Source organism: Grampus griseus, assembly GCF_964374135.1.
Source record: "Grampus griseus genome assembly, chromosome: 17".
Lineage (NCBI taxonomy): Eukaryota > Metazoa > Chordata > Mammalia > Artiodactyla > Delphinidae > Grampus > Grampus griseus.
This window is the reverse complement of record NC_139011.1, coordinates 24,281,864-24,306,128: the sequence shown is the minus strand read 5'-3', so window position 1 is coordinate 24,306,128 and position 24,265 is coordinate 24,281,864. Positions and strand designations below refer to the sequence as shown.

General features: G+C 34.4%; 1 protein-coding gene across 3 annotated transcripts in view; it reads right to left on the bottom strand.

The window, feature by feature from the left end:
- The window catches only part of CSMD3 (CUB and Sushi multiple domains 3), a gene marked incomplete at both ends in the record, with an annotated part of 1,078,626 nt that overhangs the window by 938,542 nt on the left and 115,819 nt on the right, over window positions 1-24,265 (bottom strand). For all 3 annotated transcript variants that reach the window (XM_082674966.1, XM_082674967.1, XM_082674968.1), the window contains one exon: window positions 22,187-22,409. In XM_082674966.1, the coding sequence (XP_082531092.1) occupies window positions 22,187-22,409 (223 nt within the window). The remainder of the gene's footprint in view (window positions 1-22,186; window positions 22,410-24,265) is intronic.

The window sequence follows — 24,265 nt, the reverse complement described above, 5'->3', positions numbered from 1 at the left end:
TATTATGGAAATAATTTTGATTTCATGGACCCCCTGAAAATGTCTCAGAACTTTCAAGGATACATGGTTCACATTTTGAGAACCACTGTTGTATAGGAATCTACTGCAATAAATATACCACAATTCATTTATTCACTCACTGTTGATGAACATTTGGGTTATATATACTTTGTTCAGTATGTTTTCATCAACATCCTTATCAAAGTCCACTCTTGGGACTTCCCTGGAAGTCCATTGGTTAAGACTCCACGCTTCCACTTCAAGGGGCGTGGGTTCGATCCCTGGTCAGGAACTAAGATTCCCACATACCGCACGGTGAGGCAAAAAAAAAAAAAATATATATATATATATATATATATACAGAAAATACAGAAAAGTCCATTCTTAAACACTTTCATAGCAATTTTCTCTAGAGTATATAAGCATTTACAGCTTTAAATTTTCCTCTTTTTGCTGCATAAGCTACACCCTGCAAGGGACCTAGTCAAACTTTTTCTATATTCCTTTGTGATTTCCTCTTTGTTCCATGGTTAGAAATACATCGCTTAAATTATAAACATATGGGTTACTTTAGTTATATTTTGTTACCAATGTGTATCTCATTTACATTATAGTCAGATAACATTTTCTCTATGAATTTAATCCTTTGAAATTCATTCAAATTTGCTTCATGGTCGGATATTGTAAATTTTTATTATGTGCCTAGTTTTCTTATAAAGAACAAGCATATTATTTTCCTATACTTAATCCAAGTTATCACAAACTTAAACAACACCCATTATTATCTCACAGTTACGTGGATCTAGGCAGAGCATAACTCAACTGATTCTCTGCTTAGAGTCTCGCAAGAATGGAATCATGGTGTCAGCTTGGCTGCATTGCTTTCTGGAAACTCTGCAGTTACATCTGCTTCACTTCCAAATTCAGCAGGCTATTGCCAGAATTCAGTTTCATGAAATTGTAAGATTAAGGTCCTTCTTTCCTTGCTGGCTGTTAGCTTGGGGTTATTCTCAGCTTTTAGAAATTGAAGGCATTCCTTGGTTTGTGGCCCCCATCCTCCATCTCCAGAGTCAGCAATGGCAGTCCAAGTTCTTCTTATTCTTCAGATATCTGTGGTTTCCCCTTCTATCTCATCCCTCTGCTGCTCAGGCTGGAAGAAGTTCTCTGCCTCTTCTGCCTCTGCTTTTAAATGCTCATGTAATTAGATTGTGCCCAAATGGATAATTCAAATATCTTCCTATTATAACATCTGTAATCTTAATTCCATTTGTAAAATTCCTTTTGCCATGTGATAGAACATATTTGCAGGTTCTGAGGGAACCATTATTCTGGAATCATTATTCTGCCTACCATAATGGGTATATATCAGAGGCTAGGTTCAGTCCCGGACTCCTAATGAAACAAATTAGTTTTCCATGTCTTAAAACTTTATATAAATAAAATCATATAATAAAATTATTCTGCCTCTGGCTTCTTTGACTCAACATTACCTTTGTATTATTATAGCAGTAGTATGGAACTTAATTTTCATTGCTCTATAGGATTCCATTTTATGAGTATACTTCAATTTATTTATCCATTCTATTGTTGGTGGACTTTTTTTTCCAGTTGGGTCTTTTATAAATAATACTGCTATGAACATGTGTTACATGTTTTGTAAGCATTTATACATATTTCTCTTGAGAATATACCTAGTACTAGAATTTCTGGGTAATTGCGGAACTAATGGGTTGTTAAATAATTTTCTAGATTTTTTCAACATTATTTCTTGATATAAAGATGTAAAAATAAAGTATTCCCCACTTTAAATGCTCAGAGTATTTTTTCAGAAAAATAAGAAACATTGTCAGGGAAAAAAAAGGACAAATGATTTTGCAACAAAAAAAGTCTGAGAACCTATTTACCTTATAACCAGACTGTTATGATGTTATATATGATATTATACTATGAAAAGTGGCCTTCCAAAATTGCCTGGGCTCTAATCCCTGGAATATTTAAATATGTCACCTTGTATGACAAAAGGAACTTTACAGATGTGATTAAGTTAAAATCTTAAGAATAGTAAATTACCCTAGATTATCTGGATGGATCAGAGTATTCACAAGGGTCCTTATCAAAGGAAGGTAGGAGGATCAGAGAGAGAGTAGGAGATGTGACAATGAAAGCAGAGGTTTGAGTGATGCAGTTTCTGGCTATGAAGCTAGAAGAGGGACACAAGCCAAAGAAGGGCAAGCAGCCTCTATAAGCTGGAGAAGTCAAGGAACAGATTTTCTCCTAGACCCTCCGTAAGAGATGCAGTCCTGCTGACACCTTGAGTTCAGCCCACTTAAATACATTTTGGACTTCAGTTCTCCAGACTGCAAGATAATAAATTTATGTTGTTCAAACCACTAAGTTTGCAGTAATTTGTTGCATCAACAGTAGGAAACCAATGCATAGCTCTCTTTTGGGCTTTGAAATACACATTTTTAAAAAGTGTCTAAAATATTAATTTATTATACAAATGAAAATAGAGGTCCCATGGAACCTAGTGACCACTGTAATTCACTGAGACTCATGTTGATATTATACAAAACAAGTAGATTCAGAGCTTATCAGTGCAACATTTATTTGAAAATAATGTTTTGAAAACCTTTCTATATAGGTAAAACATGCAATTTCACCCTCAGATTAGAAGGCATAAGGGACTGGGAGATATTAAACAACTGGATCAAGTTCAAAATAGGGCCAGGTCTAAGACTACAACATACTGTTTTGTCCCATTTTCTAGTGAACACCCTGTTTATCCTCTCATTGTCTTTGGCACATTTATTAAATCAAAATATTAAATATTTGAACTACTGATGTACATACAAATTATTTTACATGCAATCTCAGATTTTTATACTTGTTCAGCTACATTAAATAATCCAATATTTTTAGGCAATACTTAGAACCTTTTACCATTAAATTTTCCAAAATGATAGAGGACAATGTGAAGAATTTTTCCCACTTATCAAAAGCAAGTTTTTTTCCAGTTATCCTTAAATACTCAGTATGTAGTGGCATGTTGTATAATGGAAGATTTAGTTTTCTTTTTCACTTCAGTAAATGATGGAAGATGTATGTTTTTAAACTTATTTTCATGATAGTTGTACCATTATGAGGATTTACAGTAACTTGTTTTACTCCCTCCCATGATACATTACTTGATTGATCTGAAAATAAACTTTAAGTTATGAATCCCATTAGTTACTTTTCTTTACAAGACTTCATTTTATAATTTAATATTTATGTGTGATTATTTATTAAGCTTCTCTCTTTCTCCTTTGGGCACTAAACTTCCTGAAGTCAATGCTTGGAACTCAATAGTTTATCACCAGTTCTTCATGCAATGCATTCCATGTAAGAGGCTCTCTTAACATGGTTAAATTAATGAACTGGAATGATAGAAAAATGTGAAAGCCATCATAATGCTTTCTTTTTCAAATCAAAAATTTGTTCTTTGAACAGTGTTTTCAAGAATCATGAGAATGTAAAGAAATGCCAATTGTTAAGAAAATCCAAATAGTCTATTTAGAGACTCTTGTTCAGAGTTATTTTTTACCATGTTATTAATCTCAAGAGTTAAAGGGAGACCATATATTTTATGTATACCTATTTGAAATATCTTTTAGGATATAACTATATAATTTAAACATTTATTTTCCAGGTAAAACTAATATGATTTTTATCTTCAATGTTAGTTATAAATTACAGTAGTTAAATATACATGTATTTTACCTGAATTTAACACATTTTCTATGTACTGTAAAAGCATAATATTTTATGGATAAGCATAATATTTTTCATGGAATTCAGATATTTGTGAAATTTAGTTTTTTATATATTGTTTTATACCTTATCAATTATATTCCCTTCTTATTGACATATGATAAATTTGCATAGTGAATGACATTTTATGTTCCTTTTAAAGAATACCAGAGTGTAATTTTATTTTCACTGAATTACAGTTGAAGAAATCACAGCTCAGAATTGATTAGTAAATTGTTTAAATCCATACAGCTGGTAGGCAGTGGAGCAAAGATATAAACCCATAACTTCCAACTCCAGTCTATCTCTCTCCTTATGATTTTCCCATAGGGGAAATGATTTTTCCATGAAGGGCAAAAATGCATATTTAGTCCATCTTTTTTTCTCCACAATGCCCATATAAATTTCTTAGCAAATATGTGAAATAGATAAAAACATGATCACATGATAGCTTTAAGTAGTTGAGGCTGGTAAAAAACTGTGTCATAATTATGAAGTCATTGAATTAAAGGCCTGGAAATTAATGGAGAACCACTGCCTGTACATGTTGATACCTTTATGGCAAAGGTTACCAGTGGTTAGCAAAGATATTTCCTGACTAGGAAAACTAAATAAGAGTAGCAAACAGAAATGTCAGGGGAAAGTCCTAGATGATGCAATGTTAATGTCCTTCAGATATTATTTTTTATAAAAGTTAAAATTTGAGGAGTAGCCAATAAAGTATTGAAATATATTAATTTTGCTATGTAGCTACTTTGTTTTATGACATCACAACAATCAAAATTTTCTCTCACCATAAATTTGATGCTTAAAAATGCATGTAAACTCAGATTAAAGAACAATAATTTCCCTTTAATACATTTAGTTTCATTAAAAATTCAAAACATTTCCTCTATTTCACATTTGTATTGGTGAATGTTTCGTCATGAACTACTTTATGGCCATTGTTTCAGTAAGTTCTCTCTAGTGACAGGACGGCAGAGCATGTTGGTTGTTTTTTCATCTTACATTTAATAGTTTCTAATGTATAACCGCTACTCTACCTTTCCCCTAATCCCGCATGCACCCCAATCATATTTTAGCATTTGTTACTTACTAGACAAAACATTCATCAGAAGCTGTGGAATATGTTAAAATTCACACACTTAAAGCAAGTGGTCCTATCACTTCTCATGCCTGCTTTTAATAGATGAAAACATTCTTGAAGCATTTCCTCTTAAAAAGATTCAGAAACATTAATGATATCTCATACTGTAATGAGTAACTAGTTACAGAGAGAATTAAATGATTAACTTGTAACTTTATATAATGACTAATATGAAAAGTACTAAAATAATTATTTGGTAATTAATGCAAAAATGATAGAAATTTAAATTACCAGAAAGTCATTTAAAATGTCAATGCATATGCTTTTTAAATAACAGGCTGTTTGTTTAAGATCTTCTTAAATTAATGGCAATAAATGTGCCATTTTATAGCTTAATGTAACAGAAACCCCTAAAACATCAACACTGGTGGATAAAAATGATGCCTGTATCATTATCTAAATGTGTTTATCAACTTTTAACAGTGAGATGTTATTATTTCCATGAGACTTGAGCATGGAGAATGACTAGATCTATACTATCTTTAACAATGTAATCAAAGGGCTTTTTTAATATATACATTTTTAATGTACCTATCAACTGATTGCAATATTTCAAATGTTCTCTAGTTAAGAGAATTAACATAAAAGTCACAGTTTTAAATTAAATGGCTATTAGCATATTACTGCTTATAGTGAGACAGAGGGAAACAGACATGAGGAATGCAGAAAGAGAGAGAGAGGGAGCTTTATTTAAAAACTGGTAACATTACCAAAGTCCCAGGATTTTGTGATTGTTGAGTAAGACAATTCACGTGAATGGTCTGGTGTATTTTTTTTTTTTTTCATTGAAGTAGAGTTGATTTACAATGCTGGGCCAATCTCTGCTGTACAGCAAAGTGACTCAGTTCTACACATTCTTTTTTTAATATATTCTTATTTTTTGGAACCTAAGAAATAGCTATAAAACGTTAGTTTCATTAGTGCTATGACTCAAAATCCATTGCCCTTTTGTCTGCACTCAGTGGCATACTAAGACTAGGATAAATTCTATTATAACACCAGCATTTCCACGGTGGTTTCTCATTACTCACAGTAAGAGTTTTGGATTTGAATAATCTTACAATTTTACTTTGGTTATACAGTTCTTAAAACTGATCCAGGTAATATACAGTGAATTGTCAGCTGAAACAAACTGTTAACCTATTTAATTTCAAAATGAATGGGAAAACCACAGGAACAAATAGATCTTTAAAGTAATGACTGTTCTGTGAGAATAAATCATGCATACCCTATTGATATTGGGGTACATGAAGTACAACAGCATAATTCATGGTTATGTCAAGATGACAGTAATTGTAATATTAAAGAAAAAGATGGCTGCAACAATATTTGAATGATTATAGAATTTGTTGAGAGTAAATGAGCTGTAGCTTCTATCAAACATAAAATTCCCAAAAAGCCATCATGTGTGAGGATGGCAAATTCACAATGTTAGAAACATGTGCTAGGTATAGATTTAGATATGGAAATGGATATAGGTAATGATATACATAGGGTATGGGTAAGGATAAGATAAATATGGATGTGACTATGAACATTGTAAAGATATAGATAGAAAAGTAGGCAACTAACATTCATTTCTACTCTTTTCTGTTCTTTCCATTGTACTGAAGTGCCTGTGAGTCTTGGAACTACGCTTGCTAGACTACCTCTCTTTGCCAGCAAAGTTGTCTATTAGATTTTGCCAATGAAGGCAATTCCATAAGACTTAGAATGTGAATTGAGTATAAGCCATTATTATGTCTTGGTAGGTAAGTGCATTGGATTCAGCAGGTGTTAGAGGTGAAGATTTTTCATCAGCTTACCAGAATTCTTATTTAAAACAATTGTTTCGGTGCTGCAAAAAACTGAGCTCGCAATTAGTGTTTTCCTGCAATTTCTGCAAATTTCTGATTTCTTGAAAGCTAGTGAAGGTTCTCTCTGACCTTCATACCGCAGCCTTAAATTCAGAAATCTTGTTATTAAATGTGTTCCTACTTTAAGTATGTCAGTTTCTTTCCTTCTTGTCTGAACCCTGAGAGATGCACAAATACTATAAAACCACTATCCCGTGGAGAAAATATTTTCTTCCCTCAAAATATAGCTTGAGAATATCTTTAGCTCTGTATGTTAATAATCATAATATCTGTAATCATAATCTATATGTTACATAGTTACATATTTATATCTAAAATATATTTTTTTAAAAAGCATAAAGTGAACATAGGAAATTTTTGTGGAAATATGAATTGACACATCAAACAATACCAGTATAACAATAGATCTTTTGTGGCAGTGGGTTGTATTAATATTATTTTTCTTTTTACTTGAATATTTTCCAGTGATCACATCTCACCCCAAAATATTTGACTTTGTAATTAGAAATCACTATTTTTTAAATGAATGAAATGAGGTTGCTCTGATTGGTTCATGCAAGTAAAAAAAAAAAATACCACAAATATATTGGTAGCTTTCATGGCAAGTTTCCATATTCTATGCATTTTTTAGCCCTTCTATCCACCAAGAAAAGTGTCACATATATGGCAAGATTCTGAAATTTTATTTTTGAACAAATACCTCAAAGAAGCAAATCTTTAAAGAAATATACATATACTGTATTAATTTTTAATATATAGAAGTTTGAAGATAATATTTTATTACCAGATCTTGCCACTGATTTTGTAATGTCCTTACATTTGGTATATATGTATGTACAAATTTATGATTTTCTAATATTAGTGTTTTAAAATCTGCATTTAGTTAGGAAGATTATTTAGAAAATAATTGTTTCTTGAATCCTTTAAATTAATTTTTTGTCCTTCCAAACTTTGGTCCAAATAACTATTATAATCTTTATAAAATCAATGTAAGCTAAGGATTTGTTAAATACCATTTCTGAATGTACATAGAATTAACTTGTGATGTTTTTCTAAAAATACCAGTTATAGATACAATAAAAATGTCTTCTAAAAAGTACATGACCATGCACTTAATTATATATTTTTTATTTGATAAATTCAATCCTTTTTCTATGAGGGCTCAATATCTTCTAGATATATTTAGAATATCAAATTGAAACATCTATGAAAGATTAGTTCTCTTTGACACAATCATTTTTTGACGCATATATGCCTTTGGATGTATGTTATGTCATAAAAGCAAAAGGGTAATTTTTTAAAAAGTGGTTCCTGATATAAATATGGGTCCTTATACCCTTTAATTCTCTTGACCTTTTAGTTTAGATTTAGTAAAATTACAGAATAAAAAAATGGTTAATAAAAGTTATCTGATTCTATAGTTGTCCAGTTTAAAGTAAATCTTATCCATCATTCAAAAATGGTATAATTGAAAAATAAAAATAAATGTAACCAATGAGCTGTGCTCTAACCTATTTAGATTCAAACTTCAGTCTCTTGGAAACCTTTTTTTTTTTTTTTTTTTTTTTTGCGGTACGCGGGTCTCTCACTGTTGTGGCCTTTCCCGTTGCGGAGCACAGGCTCCGCACGCGCAGGCTCAGCGGCCATGGCTCATGGGCCCAGCCGCTTCTCAGCATGAGGGACCCTCCCGGACCGGGGCACGAACTCGCGTCCCCCACATCGGCAGGTGGACCCCCAACCACTGCGCCACCAGGGAAGCCCTGGAAACCTAATTTTTTGATCTTGTGAAAGTTATTGATATTTCTGAAATTTTTCTCATCTGTATAATAGGAGTATTGGAAGAATATCTGAAATGATGCTATGAGAGTTGCATATAAATAGCCTGATATAGCCTGTGTATTCAGAAGATGTTAGTTTTTAACAGATACAGAATATCTATAGATCCCCTTAGAATACATATATTAACAAATCTAAAAGAATTCAAAAAGAGCTAATCTGGGATGCCTAATCTAAAAGTTTTATTTAGGATTTTAGGATGCTAAATGAAATTTTTAGTTATGAAAAACATTTATATTTATTAGAACATCAAGTTGCTCTCTGTGAGATAAACAGGCCTTTTGATATGCCATTTTACAGATGAGAAATGAATGTTTATGAAGAATGAGTTACACAAGAAATATTGCTAGTTACTGATATAACACCATGTGTAGTTTACTTTTAAGATATCAGTGCTGTTTTACTGAAAACAGGCTAATGGAAGTAAACTTTTCATAGTTTTGCTGTAAAAAATTAGATAAATATAATCCATAGAACAAAGTGGTTAAACTCGATGATGACATTTTATGTTTTATGTTTTGACCCGTGTTTTAATGATTTAATTTAGTCTGTTTCTTTACTAAAAGCCACCTCAATTCTTTTTGGCAACATGCCTAGTATAAACAACAAATGATTGTGTATACTCTTGAATCCTTGCCTTACTCAGCTTTGAAAGAGTCTTTTATCTTGACAAAAAGTTCTAGAAACCCTGTCTGTCCTTGAGATCTATCCAGTCATTAATTTGAATGCTCCAAAGTGAAGAATGATATCTAAGGAGAAGAGTCATTAACTGCCTAAGGTGCATCAAAATTTTAATTGGCATTTTTTCTAATTCGCTTGTATGCCCTATGGCAATGAAGTACATCTTAAGTTATCTAAAATTTGGGGGAGGAGAATACTAGCCACAGTATAACAATTTTTTCAAACTCGTCCATAGAAAAACCCACTTCTATTCTCAATTTCTGTGTTTTGTGGAGTCTGTATTTCCTTTTTTTTTAATTTTTTTTTTTATGCAGCAGGTTCTTATTAGTCATCAATTTTATGCACATCAGTGTATACATGTCAATTCTAATCACCCAATTCATCACCCCCCCACCCCCCGCTGCTTTCCCCCCTTGGTGTCCATAAGTTTGTTGTCTACATCTGTGTCTCAATTTCTGCCCTGCAAACGGGTTCATCTGTACCATTTTTCTAGGTTCCACATATATGTGTTAATATACGATATTTGTTTTTCTCTTTCTGACTTACTTCACTCTGTATGATAGTCTCTAGATCCATCTACTTCTCAACAAATGACCCAATTGCATTCCTTTTTATGGCTGAGTAATATTCCATTGTATATATGTACCACATCTTCTTATCCATTCGTCTGTCGATGGGCATTTAGGTTGCTTCCATGACCTGGCTCTTGTAAATAGTGCAGCAATGAACATTGGGGTGCGTGTGTCTTTTTGAATTATGGTTTCCTCTGGGTATATGCCCAGTAGTGGGATTGCTGGGTCATATGATAATTCTATTTTTAGTGTTTTGAGGAACCTCCATACTGTTCTCCATAGTGGCTGTATCAATTTACATTCCCACCAACAGTGCAAGAGGGTTCCCTTTTCTCCACACCCTCTCCAGCACTTGTTGTTTGTAGACTTCCTGATGATGCCCATTCTAATGGGTGTGAGCTGATACCTCATTGTAGTATAGATTTGCATTTCTCTAATAATTAGTGATGTTGAGCATCTTTTCATGTGCTTCTTGGCCATCTGTATATCTTCTTTGGAGAAATGTCTATTTAGGTCTTCTGCCCATGTTTGGATTGGGTTGCTTGTTTTTTTAATATTGAGCAGCATGAGCTTTTTATATATTTCGGAGGTTAATCCTTTGTCTGTTGATTCATTTGTATTTTCTATACAGTGCAATTACTAAGGTCATATTTGGATTAACAGTAAGCAAAATTCATGTTGCCATTTGGATCTCATTAATATAAGAGATAAATGAGAAAACCCTGGTGTTACTTCTCTTTATTTATTGAGTATACAGTTGTTAATATCACACATGCAATTACCACACAAACACACACACACTGTCTACGCCGGGAAGTCAGGCAGTAGCGTATCTGCATTTCCCAGACATTGTGTTATACGAGAGAGATAATCAGGATACAAGGACTGATTCTCACTCTGAAGGTGGAAATCTTCATAGACAGCAAACTGGATTGGGTTGTACCACTCTTAGTCAAACCTTTCTGATAGCCTGGAGACAGGGACTTGGAAGTACAGTTAAAACAGTGGAGTGCACTGCCATAGAGTATACCCTATGGCCATTTGTTTCTATGGTCTAACAAGTCATTTATGAATTTTCTAATAATTTTTGTGGGAAAGTTGTTTTCTACCTCAACATTATATTATATTCTCAAACTATCGCATCGTTTTTTCAAGTAACACAGAATACATTAGGAGTTTTGGATAGTACTGTATTTTAATTTCAAAGAATGAAATAATATGTATTTCATATTGTTCATATTCATAAATAATATGTAGTAAATATAACCATGAATATAGTGAAGATCTCCATTTTCCAACATTATGCCTTACAGCACTATATTACAATTTTTTATCATTTAGATTCTGTATAATACTCATCAAATTTATATCAACAAATTACTACTTTTGTTACTATTTGCAATATAATATGCTTTCAATTTTTCTCATTCAGCTTTAAGGACATACATAGGCTCAAAGTGAAGGGGTGGAGAAGGATATTCCATGGAAATTTTAAAATAAATTTGTAAATAAATATCGAATATAAATAATTGATTATTTTATTATTAATTAATTATTATCATAAAGTCATGTAGTACTGGTCAGAACATAAACTTTATATTCTTAAATTATGTACTTCATTTTTATTTCTTTTTTTTTCTTGAGAATTCTAAATTGTTTCTTTTTTTTTTAACATCTTTATTGGAGTATAATTGCTTTAAAATGGTGTGTTAGTTTCTGCTTTATAACAAAGTGAACCAGCTACACATATACCTATATCCCCATTTCTCCTCCCTCTTGAATTTCTCTCCCACCCCCCCATCCCACCACTCTAGGTGGTCACAAATCCCTGAGCTGATCTCCCTGTGCTATGCGGCTGCTTCCCACTAGCTGTCTATTTTAACATTTGGTAGTATGTGTAAGTCCGTGCCACTCTCTTGCTTACCCTTGCCCCTACCCGTGTCCTCAAGTCCATTCTCTACGTCTGCATCTTTATTCCTGTCCTGCCGCTAGGTTCTTCATAAACTTTTTTTTTTTTTAGATTCCATATATATGTGTTAGCATACGGTGTTTGTTTTTCTCTTTCTGACTTACTTCACTCTGTATGACAGATCCTAGGTCCATCCACCTCACTACAAATAACTCAATTTCATTTCATTTTATGGTTGAGTAATGTTCCATTGTATATATTTGCCACATCTTCTTTATCCATTCATCTGTCGATGGACACTTAGGTTGCTTCCATGTCCTGGCTATTATAAACAGAGTTGCAATGAACATTGTGGTACATGACTCTTTTTGAATTATGGTTTTCTCAGTGTATATGCCCAGTAGTGGGATTGCTGGGTCATATGGTAGTTCTATTTTTAGTTTTTTAAGGAACGTCCATACTGTTATCCATAGTGGCTGTATCAATTTACATTCCCACCAGCAGTGCAAGAGGGGTCCCTTTTCTCCACACCCTCTCCAGCATTTATTGTTTGTAGATATTTTGATGATGGCCATTCTGACTGGTGTGAGGTGATACCTCATTGTGGTTTTGAATTGCATTTCTCTAATGATTAGTGATGTTGAGCATCCTTTCATATGTTTGTTGGCAAACTGTGTATCTTCTTTGAAAAAATGTCTATTTAGGTCTTCTGCCTATTTTCAGATTGGGTGTTTGTTTATTGATATTGAGCTGCATGAGCTGCTTGTAAATTTTAGAGATTAATCCTTTGTCAGTTGCTTCATTGGCAAATATTTTCCCCTATTCTGAAGGTTGTCTTTTCATCTTGTTTATGGTTTCCTTTGCTGTGCAAAAGCTTTTAAGTTTCATTAGGTCCCATTTGTTTACTTTTGTTTTTATTTCCATTTCCCTAGGAGGTGGGTCATAAAGGATCTTGCTGTGATTTATGTCACAGTGTTCTGCCTATGTTTTCCTCTAAGAGTTTTTTAGTGTCTGGACTTACATTTAGGTCTTTAATCCATTTTGAGCTTATTTTTGTATATGGTGTTAGGGAGTGTTCTAACTTCATTCTTTTACATGTAGCTGTCCAGTTTTCCCAGCACCACTTATTGAAATACTGTCTTTTCTCCATTGGATATCCTTGCCTCCTTTATCAAGGATAAGGTGACCATGTGTGTGTGGGTTTATCTCTGGGCATTCTCCCCTGTTCCATTGATCTATATGTCTGTTTTTGTGCCAGTACCATACTCCCTTGATTACTGTAGATTTGTAGTATAGTCTGAAGTCAGGGATTCTGATTTCTCCAGCTGTTTTTCTTTCTCAGCTTGCTTTGGCTATTCGGGGTCTTTTGTGTTTCCATACAAATTGTGAAATTTTTTGTTCTAGTCCTGTGAAAAATGCCATTGGTGGTTTGATAGAGATTGCATTGAATCTGTAGATTGCTTTGAGTAGTATATTCATTTTCACATTGTTGATTCTTCCAATCCAAGAACATGGTATATCTCTCCATCTGTTTGTATCATCTTTAATTTCTTTCAACAGTGTCTTATAGCTTTCTGTATAGAGGGCTTTTGTCTCCTTATGTAGGTTTATTCCTAGGTATTTTATGCTTTTTTTTTGCAATGGTAAATGGGAGTGTTTCCTGAATTTCTCTTTCAGATTTTTCATCATTAGTGTATAGGAATGCAGGAGATTTCTGTGCATTAATTTGGTATCCTGCTACTTTACCAAATTCATTGATTAGCTCTAGTAGTTTTCTGATAGAGTCTATAGGATTCCCTATGTATAGTATCATGTCATCTGCAAACAGCGACTGCTTTAATTCTTCTTTACCTATTTTGATTCCTTTTATTTATCTTTCTTCTTCAATTGCTGTGGCTAAAACTTCCAAAACTATGTTGAATAATAGTGGTGAGAGTGGTCAACCTTGTCTTGTTCCTGATCTTCCTGGAAATGGTTTCAGTTTTTCACCACTGAGAATGATGTTGGCTGTGGGTTTGTCATATACAGAACTTATTATGTTGAAGTAAGTTCCCTCTATGCCTACTTTCTGGAGGCTTTTTATCATAAATGGGTGTTGAATTTTGTCAAAAGCTTTCTCTGCATCTATTGAGATGACCATATGGTTTTTCTCCTTCAATTTGTTAATATGGTGTATCACATTGATTGATTCGCATATGTTGAAGAATCCTTGCATTCCTGGGATAAAACACTCTTGATCATGGTGTATCATCCTTTTAATGCGCTATTGGATTCTGTTTGCTAATATTTTGTTGAGGATTTTTGCATGTATGTTCATCAGTGATATTGGCCTGTAGTTTTCTTTCTTTGTGACATCCTTGTCTGGTTTTGGTATCAGGGTGATGGTGGTCTCATAGAATGAGTTTGGGAGTGTTCCTTCCTCTGCAATTTTTGGAACAGTTTGGGAAGGATAGGTATTAGCTCTTCTCTAAATGTTTGATAGAATTCGCCTGTGAAGCTATCTGGTCCTGGGCTTTTGTTTGTTGGAAGATTTTTAATCACAGTTTCAATTTCAGTTCTTGTGATTGGTCTGTTTGTATTTCTTCCTGGTTCAGTCTCGGAAGGTTGTACTTTTCTAAGAATGTGTCCATTTCTTCCAGGTTGTCCATTTTATTGGCGTATAGCTACTTGTAGTAATCTCTCATGATACTTTGTATTTCTGCAGTATCAGTTGTTACTTCTCCTTTTTCATTTATAATTCTATTGATTTGAGTGTTCTCTTGATGTGTCTGGCAAATGGTTTATCAATTTTGTTTATCTTCTTAAAGAACCAGCTGTTAGTTTTACTGATCTTTGCTATTGTTTCCTTCATTTTTTTTCATTTATTTCTGATCTGATCTTTATGATTTCTTTTCTTCTTCTAACTTTGGGTTTTTTTTTTTCTTCTTTCTCTCATTGCTTTAGGTTTAATGTTAGGTTGTTTATTTGAGATGTTTCTTGTTTCCTGAGGTAGGATTATATTGCTATAAACTTCTGTCTTAGAGCTGCTTTTGCTGTATCCCATAGGTTTGGGTTGTTGTGTTTTCATTGTCATTTGTTTCTAGGTATTTTTTGATTTCCTCTTTGATTTCTTCAGTGATCGCTTGGTTATTAAGTAGTATATTGTTTAGCCTCCATGTGTTTGTATTTTTTACAGATTTTTTTCCTATAATTGATATCTACTCTCATAGCCTTGTTGTCAGAAAGGATACTTGATATGATTTCAATTTTCCTAAATTTACCAAGGCTTGATTTGTGACCCAAGATATGATAAATCCTGGAGAATGTTCCATGAGCACTTGAGAAGAAAGTGTATTCTGTTGTTTTTGGATGGAATGTCCTATAAATATCAATTAAGTCCATCTTGTTTAATGTATCATTTTAAGCTCGTATTTCCTTATTTATTTTCATTTTGGATGATCTGTCCATTTGTGAAAGTGAGGTGTTAAAGTCCCCTACTATGATTGAGTTACTGTCAATTTCCCCTTTTATGCCTGTTAGCATTTGCCTTATGTATTGAGGTGCTCCTATGTTGGATGTATAAATATTTACAATTGTTATATCTTCTTCTTCGATTGAGCCCTTGATCATTATGTACTGTCCTTCTTTGTCTCCTGTAATAGTTTTTATTGTAAAGTCTATTTTGTCTGATATGAGAATTGCTACTCCAGCTTTCTTTTGATTTCCATTTGCATGGAATATCTTTTTCCATCCCCTCACTTTCAGTCTGTATGTGTCCCTACGTCTGAAGTGAGTCTCTTGTAGACAGCATATATGTGGGTCTTGTTTTTGTATCCATTCAGCCATTCTATGTCTTTTGATTGGAGCATTTAATCTATTTACATGTAACATATTATCTACATGTATGTTCCTATTACCATTTTCTTAATTGTTTTGGGTTTGCTATTGTTGGTCTCTTCCTTCTCTTGTGTTTCTTGCCTAGAGAAGTTCCTTTAGCATTTGTTGTAAAACTGGTTTGGTGGTGCTGAATTCTCTTAGCTTTTACTTGTCTATTAAACTTTTTATTTCTCCGTTGAATCTGAATGAGATCCTTGCTGTGTAGAGTAATGTTGATTGTAGTTTTTCCCCTTTCATCACTTTAAATATGTACTGCCACTCCCTTCTGGCTTGCAGAGTTTCTGCTTAAAGATCAGCTGTTAACTTTATGGGGATTCCCTTGTATGTTATTTGTTGTTTTTCCCTTGCTCTTTTAATATTTTTTGTTTGTATTTACTTTTTGATAGTTTGATTCATATGTGTCTTGGCATGTTTCTCCTTGGATTTATCCTGTGTGGGACTCTCTGTACTTCCTGGACTTAACCATTTCCTTTCCCATATTAGGGAAGTTTTCAACTATAATCTCTTCAAATACTTCCTCAGTCCCTTTCTTTTTCTCTTCTTCTTCTGGGACCCCTATAATTTGAATGTTGGTGCGTTTAATGTTGTACCAGAGGTCTCTGAGACTCTCTTCAATTCTTTTCATTCTTTTTTCTTTATTCTGCTCTGCAGTAGTTACTTCCACTATTTTATCTTCCAGGTCACTTATCCATTCTTCTGCCTCAGTTATTTCTGCTATTGATTCCTTCTAGAGAATTTTTAATTTCACTTATTGTGTTGTTCATCATTGGTTGTTTGCTCTTTAGTTTACTTAGGTCCTTATTAAACATTTCTTGTATTTTCTCCATTCTATTTTCAAGATTTTGGATCATCTTTACTATCATTACTCTGAATTCTCTTTTTCAGCTAGACTGCCTATTACCACTTCATTTGTTTGGTCTGGTGAGTTTTTATCTTATTCCTTCATCTGCTATGTGTTTCTCTGTCTTCTCATTTTGCATAACTTACTGTGTTTGGGCTCTCCTTTTCACAGACTGCAGGTTTGTAGCTCCCTTTGTTTTTGGTGTCTGCCCCCAGTACCTAAGGTTGGTTCAGTGGGTTGTGTAGGCTTCCTGGTGGAGGTGACTTGTGCCTGTGTTCTGGTGGATGAGGCTGGATCTTGTCTTTCTGGTGTTCAGGACCATGTCTGATGGCGTGTTTTGGGGTGTCTGTGACCTTATTATGATTTTAGGCAGCCTCTCTGCTAATGGGTGGGGTTGTGTTCCTGTCTTGCTAGTTGTTTGACATAGTATGTCCAGCACTGTAGCTTTCAGTCATTAAGTGGAGCTGGGTCTTAGCATTGAGATGGAGATCTCTGGGAGAGCTTTCGCTGTTTGATATTATGTGGAGTTGGGAGGTCTCTGATGGACCAGTGTCCTGAACTCGGCTCTCCCACTTCAGAGGCATAGGAGCACCAAGACCCTGTCAGCCACATGGAAAAAGAGAAAAAGGAGAAAAAAAAAAAAATATATATATATATATATATTTATATATCGTTGCTCCCAAAGTCCACCGCTTCAATTTTGGGATGATTCGTTTTCTATTCAGGTATTCCACAGATGCAGGGTACCTCAAGTTGATTATGGAGATTTCATCTGCTGCTCCTGAGGCTGCTGGGAGAGATTTCCCTTCCTCTTCTTTGATCGCACATCTCCTGGCGTTCAGCTTTGGATATGGCCCTGCCTCTGCGTGTAGGTCGCACTAGGGTGTCTGTTCCCACCCTGACAGGACGGGTTTAAAGTAGCAGCTGGTTAGGGGGCTCTGTCTCACTCAGGCCAGGGGAGGAAGGTGGGGTACGGAATGCGGGCAAGCCTTCGGTGGCCGAGGCCAGCAAGACGTTGCAACAGCCTGAGGCCTGCCTTGTTCTCCTGGGGAAGTTGCCCCTGGATCCCGGGACCCTGGCAGTGGCGGGCTGCACAGGCTACTGGGAGGGGAGGTGTTGGTAGTGACCTATGCTTGCACACAGGCTTCTTGGTGGCTGTAGCAGCAGCCTTAGCATTTCATGCCCATCTCTGGGGTCTGCGCTGGTAGCCGCAGCTTGCACCCATCTTTGGAGCTTGTTTAGGCGGTGCTCTGAATCTCCTCTCCTCATGCACAGTGAAACAATGATCTCTTGCCTCTTAGGCACTTCCAGACATTTTTCCGGACTCCCTCCCGGCTAACTGTGGTGCACTAGCCCCCTTCAGGCTGTGTTCACGCAGCCAACCCCAGTCCTCTCCCGGGATCTGACCCCCGAAGCCAGAACCTCAGCTCCCAGCCCCACCCGTCCTGGCGGGTGAACAGACAAGCCTCTCGGGCTGGTGAGTGCTGGTCGGCACCGATCCTCTGTGTGGGAATCTCTCCGCTTTGCCCACCGCACCCCTGTTGCTGTGCTATCCTCCATGGCTCCGAAGCTTACCCCTTCCTCCCCCCACAGTCTCCACCAGTGAAGGGGCTTCCTAGTGTGTGGGAAACCTTTTCTTCTTCACAGCCCCCTCCCACTGGTGCAGGTCCCGTCCCTATCCTTTTGTCTCTGTTTTTTCTTTTTTCTTTTGCCCTACCCGGGTACGTGGGGAGTTTCTTGCCTTTTGGGAGGTCTGAGGTCTTCTACCAGAGTTCAGTGGGTGTTCTATAGGAGTTGTTCCACATGTAGATGTATTTCTGATGTATTTGTGGGGAGCAACGTGATCTCCACGTCTTTTCCGCCATCTTGAAGGTCTCTCTGTACTTCATTTTTAAATTACAAAGAAATAATTTATCTAGAAAATTAATTATTCTTAAAACTAACTTTGTTTTTAGTAGTAAAATATGTGAATAAAATATTTTGATGCTATGATATATTCTGTCATTTGACTGATACTCTGCCTTCTCCATGACACTTTTCATGGTTGAGGTTAGAATGAAATGCACTTTTTCCAGAACACTTTTCACCTAGGAGTGGCAGTGTGAAGCTGTTATCTGAATTAATGCTAATTCTGATATCTGCATTAATTATGAAAGGAAAAAAACAATATATTTTATAATAGGAGAATAATTAAATGAACCATGTTTATAGTAAGATAAGTATCTACTAAATTTGATACTTACAATAATTCTAATCACATGTGAAATATGTATATATTATTGCAAGGAGATTAAATATGAACATAAAATAGCATGTGTAGTATTGTCCTAAATATACAAATATATGTGCCTCTGCTTCATGAGATTGAGTGATCTTTTTTCTTTTTACCTTTTGCTATAACTTTCCTGTTGAGAAAATACAATATTAGCATAAAAAAGTAAGCAAAGCTTACAATTCCTCTTTTTACATCAAGTAGACCAAATTTGTTTTAAGCTAAAGATATAACTCTAAAGGAGTTCTCTAATGGTGCATTGCTGTAAGTATCAAATTCACCCACCAGTATCAGTTTTTATTTAATAAATTAAAAAACTTAGAGGAAAACAAGCAGAATCTTCAATAATTGGAGTTATAGAAAATAGTTTAAAAATAGGAAATTGTGACTACCAAACTCAATATACCTCTTATACAAGCAAGTATAAGACCTAAAAATCATCTTTTCTGTGTTATTACAATTCAAGTATAACAAGCTGATTTTAAAAAGTCTATTGGAGTTCACAGAAAGTAACAAAACATGATTATCAATTTCTGAAAGAGAATAGCAGACATACCATAAGGACATGTATTAAGTGAGGATGTGAGAGAAAGAAAACGCAAGAAAGCAGTGAGACAGAGACAAACACAAAAATAAAGCAAACTGCCAGGAGCTCGTTAGACTTCTAATCAAACAGCAGACTGTCTGCAAACACAGTCTGGAAGAAGCTGTAGGTTATACACTGGATTTTTTCCCCTAGTCTTGCTAATTAAAATCAGCTCTATAATATTAGCAACAGTATTTCTTTAGGCATAAAGACCAATAGATATATTGTACATCAACAGTGACCAACATGCTATAGAGAACATATTAGAACTGAGTTCATAAAACAAATACCAAGAATAAACTTGTAATTTATATTTCTGTTTATATCTTTATATGTTCTATACAGTTTAAAAATTTTGTTTTTATTTATCTCATTCATTAAATTTTACCTAATATTGCTAAGAAAAAATAGGCTTTAATCAATAAACCATGGAGATATATATATATATATTCTATATATAATTTGTTTTGTAATTAATTGATTGATTGATTGATTACAAGCATAAGCTCAGAGCTCAGACAAATCTGGGTTGCAATAATGATCCTGCCTCTGGTTACTTTTAACAGTGTTAACCTTGGGCAAGTAATATAAGTCTCATTTTCCAAACTGTAAAATGATGATGATAATAGTAGGAATCTTTTCACATTGTTTGAACAGGGGAGAAGTTAAATATAACAACTACAATATACAGTGTGTAATGCTTATGTACGCTCTGTAAATTAAATGTTGTTATTCCCTATTTATAGATTAGGAAAGAAAGAATGAGAACAATAAATTTATTTTCCCCATCTTACCATCTTTTAACTTCCCAGAGGCCACAATTGCTTAAAAAAAAAAAAGAAGGGGGGTAAAATAAAAATATTTTCTCATTTTTGAGAGGATCTAGAGAGAATAGATCCTTGTACAAACAATACTATCAATGAATTGATAGAAACTACCAGATAACATTTGGAGAGCTTTATTTTTTTTTCATATTTATACCAACTATATATCATACATTGCTGATGTAAAAGAAATATACAAAACTCTTTGTGCTTTTAGTTTTATATACATCAATTTAGCTGACTTAAAAGTCTAAGAAGCACCTTCCGTTTTCTTTCATGGCCTGATTGGATGTTTACAGGTGAAGGCAGACACCCATACCACACCTACATACACCCACTAGTGCAGGCAAGCACACACACACATGACATGCAGTGCTGGATGTTTTCTATCTTGACTTAGTGCTGTATCATTAACAAAAGACATGGAACGTTTAATGATACTAGCAATGATGACAAAATAGCACCATTGACGTGTCTGTCATACTGTATATCTTTGAAATGAATCGATATTAATAATTTAACAGAATAAAAGGAAGTAGAAAATGAAGTTAGAAATCCTCAGTAAATAAATGTAGAGCAAAAAAAAGGAAGAAAGAAAAATAGAACCTCACCTGTAATCAATCTAGTGACCTTTTCTTTGTACAGACATGTGGTTGCAAACAACCCAGACATTTTTAAGTGTCGTTCTGACTGCAAACAGTTGAAAGGTATACTAAAAGGATTTTATATTCATGCAGCAGTTTCATATACATTATCTCAGATATTCAGAAGAGCATAGTGAAATGGACGGTATTTTCTTTATTACTAATTCTTCCAGTTTAAACACAAACAGATGGTGTGGATTGCTCATACAGCCAATGAACAACAAACCTAACCCTATAATGCAGGTCTTATCTCCTGGTCCAACATCTTTCCCACTATATTATATGTTTTCTGACTAAAAGTGGAAGATAATATATATCAAATATTTATTTTAAATGGGAAAAATCAATGCAAAAGAATATGGAAGACTGGTGAATGTATAAAAACTTAATGTTGATAATCTGATTCCTGTAGATCAGGAAGGCAAGTACACAGTAACAACTACTAGAAAAAGTAACAGAATCACAGAATCATAACTCAAACATAGTCAAGTATGTAAGGGTCTTTAATTCTTACAAATTATCTGCTTAGAATATTTTGAATTAGAATTAAATAAAAAACCACTATACTACAGTTAAGGAAAAATATGCATACATTGGTAAAAATCTAGGACTAAATGAAATATGCAGTGTCTGGCATTTTAAATTTGTTGGTTGAATTAGAGTTCATTTATGTTTAAAAAGAGTTTTTGATAAGACAGCAAAAATTATCATCATATGTCTAGATGTTCTATTTTCTAACAAGAAATTCTAAAGAAACGCTTATAAACAATCAGTGTGCCAGCTAATTTTCGTATCTGTTTTATCAACCAACTTAAAAATAAATAATTTCATTTGTGTGGACAGAAACATGAATGTCTCAGTTGATGTGAAGGTCTACTCTTCAGATATTTAGGCTTTATAAACCATACACATTATCTAAAATTAATATATTCTGCTATCATATAAATATTGATTTTAAGTATTTTGCAGATTGTTGTATATTAAAATTGGGTACATACCGCTGAAAGACACATTACATGTTAATCTTTCACTTTACTTAGAGTTATGCCCATAAAGAATGAAGCCCTGAGGTAAGAATTTTAAAAATCAAAATACCTTTAAGCACTCTAAAGAGGTACAATTCAATTTAAATTCACTTTTTGCAGAGATAATATTAATATAGTAGTGTTATGAAGTCAGACATATGGAGTTAATTTGTTCAAGGAATGATATATTTCCAAATGAATAATAATTAGATGGCAAATATGACTTTATTATAATCGCACCACAAATGTTAAGCATCCTTTGTAAAATAAACTACTTTTACCCAATAAATATTTCCCTCCATTTTTCCATTCAAAATACACTAACCTTGTCCTAAAGTTTGTAGGATGAGGATGTCCATCATATAAGGATAAGTAGTCGTATTCTTCTTCTAGAGCAAACGACTGAAAAACAATTTGTATTCTATTTCGTTCTTCTGCTATTATTACCCATGTACAGTTTGCACCATTTGGATATCCATATGGAAAACCAGGGCTTTCTATAGTGCCATTAAGTCCTTTTAAAGTTCCACCACATGTATAAATAAATCCTGTAACAAAACACAAATAAACAGACATTAATATTACATAAAATAAGAACAATCTAGAAGACATATTATTTGGAAAAAGCCTTTTGTTTTTCCAAGACCTGTGTTACAATAATTTTATAAATGACAATTTAAGAGCTAGGTAAATTATCTGTTTTTTTTAAATAGGTAAAACATCAGTAGCAAAATACTAGAAGATGTGTCATTTATCATACATCTTGTGCTTAGTAATTATAAACCAGTTGATGAAATAAAATCCTCTACACTTCTGATTCATTATACATTACATGATCCAACATGCAAACACAATCCTAGAAGTACTTCCAATCTAATTGGTATCTTCCCTGAAGTAGTTTCCAATCTAATTGTGGGCACTCATAAACAAAATTTTGACTTTAATAATGTTAGTATGCATTTTGGGTCTTAAAAAATTAACTCCAGTTTTTCTTAGTAAATCATGCTAACTGTTTTGTGTATGCAAATCTCTACCATGCAACCAATGTGCCTTAGGAAAATCTGTCCCACTCTGATTTTATCAGAAGGATAAAAGGCTCAGACCTAGAAAACAAAACAAAACAAAACGTATGTAATTGCTCTTTGACCAGAGCACGGTCTAAACTAACCATATCAGAGTGACATCTAAGGTTGGGGAGAAAAATTGAGCCCTGGACAACTGACAGCAGCCATCTTAAAAACATCCCTACTAGTTCTATGGGAGGTCTAAATTATTGAGAGCTTGACTCTTAGAGATACCTAGAAAACAGCATGTTTCTTGAAGAATCTTTTATAAGTATATAATATTCTGTAGTCATATTGGGTAATGCAAAACCCTAAGATTTATAAAATGGTCAGAGAAGATGGTCCCCGGCATGTACCTAGACAAGTAGGTACATGCAGTTAAAGCTTGGATCTAGAGGCAGGCAGCCATGGTTTTGATACCTGAAAAGGTTTATCAAAAGTCCAGGCTCTCGTTCAACTTGTCCAAAAGAATTTGGTCAAAGAACACAAAACACCAAGGAAAGAATAAACACACGCACGCTGAGGCTGGGAAGAAAAGAGAGCAAAGAAGCCGTTTATTGAGGCAAAAGTGAAAGTTAACACACTCTAAGGAGAAGAGTGTGGGCATCCTCCTGAGTAAAGAGCTGCACTACAGGGTTGATGATCCCCCTTTTCATTTTATTTTTAGCGCTTTGAGTGCGTGGAGGGTCTTTTTGAGTACGGTGGAATATTCATTGAGGGGAGGGTTGAGGTGTGGCCTGGATTACACCAGGTTGCATCAGCTTCTCATCCTGCACATGCATTTGTCTCCTGAAGCTACTGTACATGCACTCTAAGAGCTGTTTTCCCTTAAATTTTTCCTTACTAGTTGAGCGCCACATGTGGAAAGTCATACAGGGTCATCAGCAACCTGTGTGTTTTTATTTGCGTATGCTCCCCAGTTTTCACGATCAGAGTTTCTTGTTCAGATGCTACAAAGTTTCTGTTTTAGATGCCATTACTCCATGTGTCATAATCTTATTAAGTGCAAAACATGGAGGTCGCTTTGCGAACTGCCTAATGCCAATATGTGAGTAGGCTGTCCTTGGGCCTGGTCCTGTCTTTCCTGCCTCAATTTCAGAAGTTCTGATGAGAATTCTTCACCCAGATTTTATTTCCACATCTATGTGTCCTACATGACGCTTACGTACCATGAAGCTGTCAGTGAGAGATACCAAGCTAATTTTCATAAGAGAATGCCGTACTACCCAAAGTATCTTTGAAACTGGATGTAGAGATGCAGGAAATTTGGGGCTTCTCTCTCTGAGAAGAAATGAGTACAGTATATGTAATAAAGGTATGGATATGTTTTAAAAGTGTAA